General features: G+C 45.9%; 1 protein-coding gene across 1 annotated transcript in view; it reads right to left on the reverse strand.

Moving 5' to 3' along the window:
- Positions 1–6,260: 6,260 nt before the first annotated feature.
- The window catches only part of LOC143274669 (endoplasmic reticulum resident protein 29-like), a 5,982-nt gene continuing 4,742 nt past the window's right edge, over positions 6,261–7,500 (reverse strand). Inside the window, exons 4-5 of the mRNA XM_076578542.1 lie at positions 7,015–7,179; positions 6,261–6,625 (exon numbers count right to left, since the gene is read on the reverse strand). Coding sequence (XP_076434657.1) covers positions 6,264–6,625; positions 7,015–7,179 — 527 coding nt within the window. The 3' untranslated portion in view covers positions 6,261–6,263. The remainder of the gene's footprint in view (positions 6,626–7,014; positions 7,180–7,500) is intronic.

A 7,500-nucleotide genomic window follows, 5' to 3' on the forward strand; every position in this document is an offset into this window, starting at 1 on the left:
TCTTCAGGAATAGGCTAAGGGAGTAAACCCTGACAGAAAATCCGGAGTCAGAGTCCCTAAGGCGGTCTTGAGTTGTAATCAACTCCTTTCCGGCAGCTCCTGTGTCATCCCTGGTGCCAGGCCTATCGGCTTCTGCTTTTCTCCTGGAGTCAGCTAGAGTCGAGGAGAGGGAGGACTTGCTGCATGGGCAACAGCTTGTCCTCCATATCACTCTGCCCAGGCCTGCACCTGGAAGTCAAGGTCTGTAAACCAAGCAGCATCTACCTATATCTGCCCCACATGCAGCAGAGATTGCCACGCCAGCATCGGTCTACACAGCCACAGCAGGAAGTGCAATGCCCGGCAGTGACTACATTTCTGGTGCAGCCATCGTCTCTTGAGATGGAAGGAGGCCGCCGCCGACCTATCAGAGTGGATTCCATCTACAGAATTTGACCACAGGATGACACTCTCATTGCCACGGGTTCTTTCTCAGAGTGCTAAGTGTGTGCTGCACATGGGGACAAAGTTTATCATCTCTTCGGACGACTAGACGCTCAGACTGATTTTCCAGTTAAACTTGGGGTCAAAGTTTATCATCTCTTCGGACGACGAGACGCTGTCTGATTTTCCAGTTAAACTTGGGAGAAAGTGTGAGAGTTGGATTCGAACCCAGACCCTCACTGACTCAGCATTGGCAGAGTCTGTAACCTTCCTCCTCAAATGATGATAGAGAAAGTCTGTGAAGTATTGATAACTGTACCTCTCTGTTCCTTTTTCCTTCGTGCCACGAAGGGATATTTCTTTGCTCACACAGATTGTATTGCCTCTTGGAAACACATGTTGGGTTGTTTTGTTGTTGCTTTTTTCAGTTTGACAGGAAGAATTTTACTGCTCCTACCAGATGGAAGCCTCACTAAACAGAAGAAGGTACTAACAGCATTTGGACTAAAGATGATGAAAAGACTACTATTAATCAGTGTCACTTGTGAGATAACTGTTAATCAGTGTCATTATGTGAGATAAAAGTACTAAGATTAACAGTGTTTTGTGAATACAAAATAAAAGTTAACAATAACCTGAGTGTGAAATTTTTTTGGCTTCTTTATAATTTTCTGTGCCCTTCCCAGAAGTGCATTGTCATTGCCACTAGAATGTGTGGAAAGAATCGATTTTTTCCCCTATCACTAGAATGTGTGGAAAGAATTGATTTTTTTCCCCCTATCATCAAGCTAAATTAGGTGTTGACAGATGAAAGTATTTCCAGTGAAAATGATTTTTTTAAAGTTCAACACAGACAAGCACATGCACGTGCACACGCGCACACACACACACACATACACACACACAGAAGCAGTATCACAAGTGATTCACTTGCTCAGTATTTTAATGGTACACTCCGACTCACAATGAGCATTATCTCACAACAAGCAGGTCCACAACATTCCATTGAAATGCCACGTGTCTCATCAAAAGTTGAAAGACAGACATCTCTTTTGCTTGAAAATGCACATGTAATCAACAGATCAACATCAGCTGATGCTTGCCTTGATGCTGATCGAAGTGTTTCAACATCAGTGAGAAATACATTGCATCAATACAGGAACTGTAAGAAAGAGAGATAAAGAAACAACAACAAATATCACAAGCAAGAAACAGCACTATCTTTGGCACATTAGTGGATTGGCAAGTACCAGGACTTAAAAACTGTTTTACAACTTTCTTTCCCAATACAATCAGATAGTTGTGAGGTGAAATGTGAGCTAAATTCAGAAGCTACATGAAATACTTGGCGCTGCAGTGTCAGAATATGAAAAGAGAACCACCAGCCAGAACAACAGCCTGAAGAGAAACCAGCTTCCAGGAGTACATAATATTAGTGTTAATCATGGCTGCGTTTTGCCTCTGTAATGGTTCAGTGAGCGCATGTTTTGGTGATGATTGTAGTGCAATGCAGTGTGATGTCATATCATTGCAATGCCATGTGTGTTTGTGTATGCACATGCATATGTGTGTGTGTATGTGTGTGTAGTGTATATGTGCATGTGTTTGTGTGTGTGTTTATGTGTGTGTGTATGTTTGTTTGTGTGTGTGTGTGTGCATGCATGCATGCTGCATATGTATGCACGTTTACGTGCGAGAGACAGGGGGTAGAATTTATATTATTATATACAAATTTGAACAGACTTTCACAGTGACCGTATCTCAACAAGTGGATCTGCCACAACACAGAAGACATAATTTGAAGTGTTAAAAAAAAAAAATCACAAGATGAACTAAGAAAGAAAAAGAAGGGAAGATGGGAGAGTTCAGTGACAACTTCCTGTATAACAATATCAAAACCTCCATCTCTACAAGTCTATTTCAGTGACAGCTTCCTGTATAACAATATCAAAACCTCCATCTCTACAAGTCTGTTTCAGTGACAGCTTCCTGTATAACAATATCAAAACCTCCATCTCTACAAGTCTATTTCAGTGACAGCTTCCTGTATAACAATATCAAAACCTCCATCTCTACAAGTCTGTTTCAGTGACAGCTTCCTGTGTAACGATATCAAAACCTCCATCTCTACAAGTCTGTTTCAGTGACAGCTTCCTGTGTAACAATATCAAAACCTCCATCTCTACAAGTCTGTTTCAGTGACAGCTTCCTGTGTAACGATATCAAAACCTCCATCTCTACAAGTCTGTTTCAGTGACAGCTTCCTGTGTAACGATATCAAAACCTCCATCTCTACAAGTCTGTTTCAGTGACAGCTTCCTGTGTAACGATATCAAAACCTCCATCTCTACAAGTCTGTTTCAGTGACAGCTTCCTGTGTAACGATATCAAAACCTCCATCTCTACAAGTCTGTTTCAGTGACAGCTTCCTGTGTAACAGTATCAAAACCTCCATCTCTACAAGTCTATTTCAGTGACAGCTTCCTGTATAACAATATCAAAACCTCCATCTCTACAAGTCTATTTCAGTGACAGCTTCCTGTATAACAATATCAAAACCTCCATCTCTACAAGTCTATTTCAGTGACAGCTTCCTGTATAACAATATCAAAACCAAGTCCATTTCAGTGACAGCTTCTGAAGGAGGCGTCACTGCATTTGGACATATCCATGTACGCTACAGTAGCACCACATCTAGGCTGATGCCTGACCAGCAGCGTAACCCAACACACTTGGTCAGGCCTTCAGTGCATGCTTATATATCTGTGTACCTATCAGAGCGGATTTCTTCTACAGAATTTTGCCAGACCACAACACTTTTGTTGCCATGGGTTCTTTTCCAGTGCCCCAAGTGTGTGCTGCACATGGCACCTCAGTTTATTGTCTCATCGCAACGACCAGACGCTCAGTCTGATTTTTCAGACAAGCTTTGGAGAAAGGGCGAGAGCGGGATTCGAACCCTGACTCTCATGGACTCTCTGTATTGGCAGATGAGCGTGTTAACCATTGCGCCACCTCGCTCCTTCCACGTCTAGCTTGGCTTGAATAATGCTTGATGGAATGAGACACCACGGCAGTCAGGTACTGGACTTCATGAATAATGCTTGATGGAATGAGACACCACGGCAGAGTCAGGTACTGGACTTCATGACTAATGCTTGATGGAATGAGGAGACACCACGGCAGTCAGGTATTGGACTTCATGACTAATGCTTGATGGAATGAGACACCACGGCAGAGTCAGGCGTTGGACTTCTGATCCAGTGGTCACCAGTGATCAGTGTCAGTATCGGTTGCTCAAGGAGGCATCACTGCGTTCGGACAAATCCATGTACGCTACACCACATCTGCCAAGCAGATGTTTAACCAGCAGCGTAACCCAACGCGCTTGTTCACCAGTGATCAGGGTTCGAGGCGTCATGGGCATGGTGGTGTGACGTCAGGAAAGGCACTTTACTCAAGCTTTCCTCACTCCACCCAGGTGAGAATGGGTATCTGACTTCGGCTTTCCCATGCCGTGCCCAACACAGTGGGTATGACTCTAGTCCACTGCCCCGATGTTCGTGAAAAGCCATAGGACCTTCACTCTTTAACTTTGATAAAGACACAGTGGGTATGAATCAACTGCCATGATGGCCGGAAAAGTATATGGGACTTTACATGATTAATAAAACATACCGCCCGGTGGTGATTCTCCGTACCAGACTGCCCAGCCAACAAGCTAGACACTTCAGAGACTGTCTGGCAGACGGGTGCAACAGTCGGGTGGTTAAAACGTTGGACTTTATGTCCTAGGGTTCTGCTTTCCAATCCTGGTCGCAGCGCCTGACGGATGGAGGAAAATTTTGTTCCCGATCTCCCAGGTCAACAGCTGTGCAGACCTGCAAGGCGATTAACCCCTATGTGTGTATATGAATGCGGAAGATTAAATCCGTACGTTGAAGATCCCGTCAGAGCTCGATGGGTTATGGAAACACAAACATGTCAAGCATGCGCACCCTTGAAAACCGAGTATGGACGGATGCCAGCATGACGGGGTAAAGACATATGCAGAAGCCCAGTCGTAAACACAAGTGAACGTGGAGGCTGAGGCCCAGGATGGCAGAAGAAGGAGAAGTGTGTCAATGAATGACACCAACAACCCCTATCATGACCAGACTAGGTGGAGAAACCGAGTGTGCTGAGATCAAATCAATAAAGCACTCCAACAACCGTCATAAATCATCAAACCCTCAACCAAGCACATAACAACCGCAGCGGAGTCACCAAACTTACACACAGAGAAAAACTGCCCATTGCAACTGTACCCATTAATGTTCATGAAAATTAAGGTAACGATCGCACACTAAAAGTACATAAAACAGTATACTGCTGGTGATAAATAATACGCACCACCCAGACATTCCACCCGCAGAGACACAACTGCCCATCAGCTGCGACAAACCCTCAAAGGTAGAGATCAAGAAGGCCATCATGACTCTGAGAAATAGGAAGGCTGCAGGGCCGGACGAGATACCAGCAGAAGCCATCAAAGCAGACACGGAAACAGCTGTCAACATGCTAGACAGCCTCCAGCAAGATCTGGGAGAAGGAGGAGGTACCAGCCCAGTGGAAAGAAGGAATCATCATCAAGCTGCCGAAGAAAGGAGACCTCAGGGACTGCAGCAACTACCGAGGGATCATGCTCCTGTCAACGCCAGGCAAGATTCTCAACAGGGTTCTACTGGAAAGGATGAAAGAGGCCGTCGACCCCAAGCTCCGAGACCAGCAGGCAGGCTTCCGGCGGAACAAATCCTGTGCCGACCAGATCGCCAATCTGCGCATCATCGTGGAGCAGTCGCTGGAGTGGAACTCCCCCCTCTACATCAACTTCATAGATTATGAGAAGGCCTTCGACAGTGTGGACAGAGAGACGCTGTGGAAGCTGCTGAGGCACTACGGAGTCCCAGAGAAGATCATCTCCCTCATTCGATGCACCTACAAGATCCGATGGCAGGAGAAGATCCGAAACGAAGATCTGTGGGAGCGAGCGGGACAGGAACCAGTGGCCAAGCAGATACTGCGGAGGAAGTGGGGTTGGATCGGACACACCCTCAGGAAGCCAGCGTCCAGCATCACACGCCAAGCCCTGACCTGGAACCCGCAGGGAAAGAGGAAGAGAGGCCGGCCTCGCAACAGCTGGAGGCGAGATACCGAGGCAGAGCTGAAGCAGAAAGGGACGAACTGGACTGGAATGGCCAGAACAGCCCAGAACAGAGTGCGATGGCGAGGGGTCATCGATGGCCTATGTTCCACCAGGAGCGATGGGCAAAATGAATGAATGAAATGATAAATAATAAACCCTTTCTGAACCATACTCCTCTAGTAAAAGTGCACACCTCCACAACGTTTCACAAGAAATATCACAAAAGATGGTACACACAGACATAACTCATGATGTCGCACATACCACCATTTTGCTGTTTTATAACAAGACAATTAAGGCACTGGAAGAAAAGGAAACGTAACGATTTGTTCGCTGATTCCAAAACCAACCCCACAACTCAAAGATTCAGGATTTATTTCCCTTTCACTCCTTTTGGGGGAACTGAGGATGACAAACACACGAACAAAATAACACACTAAACACACACCCAAACGCACACACACACACAAACAAACAAATCCCATAAAGAACTGGAAAACTCATCTTTCACAAATCAAAAACTCAGCTTTCAGAAACTCAACCCCACGAAAGGGCACTAACTCAGAATCATAGTTTGAGTGTACGCTCTAACTTTCTAGACCAATCTGTACGTGTTTAAATGCGATCTTGCACAAATAAAATATTTCACAAACTCTCAAAACTCATCTTTGTTGAGGAGTTTGCCCCGAAGGTCCTTGACATGCGTCTCAAAGACCTCAATGATGTTGAGGGTCTTGGTGAGGTCCGCGCGCTTTTTGTCGCTCAGTCTCTCCTCCTCCATCAGCCTCTGCACGCGCTTCTTCTCGAACGTGACGTCGTCGATGCCTCGTTCCACGATTTTCCACATGAGCTTGACGTAGACCTTGGCGGCCCGCTTGTCGTCCTCACTGGTCAGCTTGCGGGCCTCCGCCTCGATGCTGTCCATGGTTTCACGGCGCTTCTGGACGTCCACCTTGAAGAACTCGTCCGTCAGCTTGTCCAGCTGTTCCACTGTGCCTGGCATCCCCAGCCACAGCCCTGGGGAAGGGAGATGTGTGGGTGGGTGGGGTGGGGAGTGTGGTGTGTGTGTGTGTGTGTGTGTGCATACACACCACCCCTACCCCAACACACACATACATACATACACAAACTTACACATACACAAACATACACGCACACACACACAAACACACATACACACAAACACACAGCGTGCGCACGCGCACACACACGCGCCACCCCCCACCCCAACACACACACACACACACACACACACACACACACACACATACACACCAACACACACACACACACATACCAACACAAACAAACCAACACACATACATACACACCAGCCCCACCCCAACACACACACACACACACACACACACACACACACACACGCACACACGCACACACACACACACCTGAAGTGTCTCTGATGAACTTCTTGATCTCCTCCAGATCCTCCTCGTTGCCCGTGAACCTGACGGGGTCCCTGTTCCCCTGCAGGAACATCTTGTAGACAGGCAGGTCATCCTTCCGGATCCTGTAGCGCTTGGCCAGGTCCGCGTTGTTCAGGTCCCCGTAGTCTGAAACCAGCCATGGGCAGTGTGCTTCTCTATCCTGGCTGAGGTACTGCTTGATATTACATCATCATCATCATCATCATCATCATCATTCTTCTTCTTCATTATTATTATTATTATTATTATTATTATTATCTATGATTCTTCTTCTTCATTATTATTATTATTATTACTACTACTACTACTACTACTACTACTACTATTATCATATTTATTATTGTTATATTCATTATTATCATTGTTGTTGATGCAGCAGTAGCAGCATCAGCAGTGACGTACTAGCATTATCACCACCACCATCATCATCATCACCATTATCATCAT

This window comes from Babylonia areolata, chromosome 29 (genome assembly GCF_041734735.1).
Source record: "Babylonia areolata isolate BAREFJ2019XMU chromosome 29, ASM4173473v1, whole genome shotgun sequence".
Taxonomy (NCBI): domain Eukaryota; kingdom Metazoa; phylum Mollusca; class Gastropoda; order Neogastropoda; family Buccinidae; genus Babylonia; species Babylonia areolata.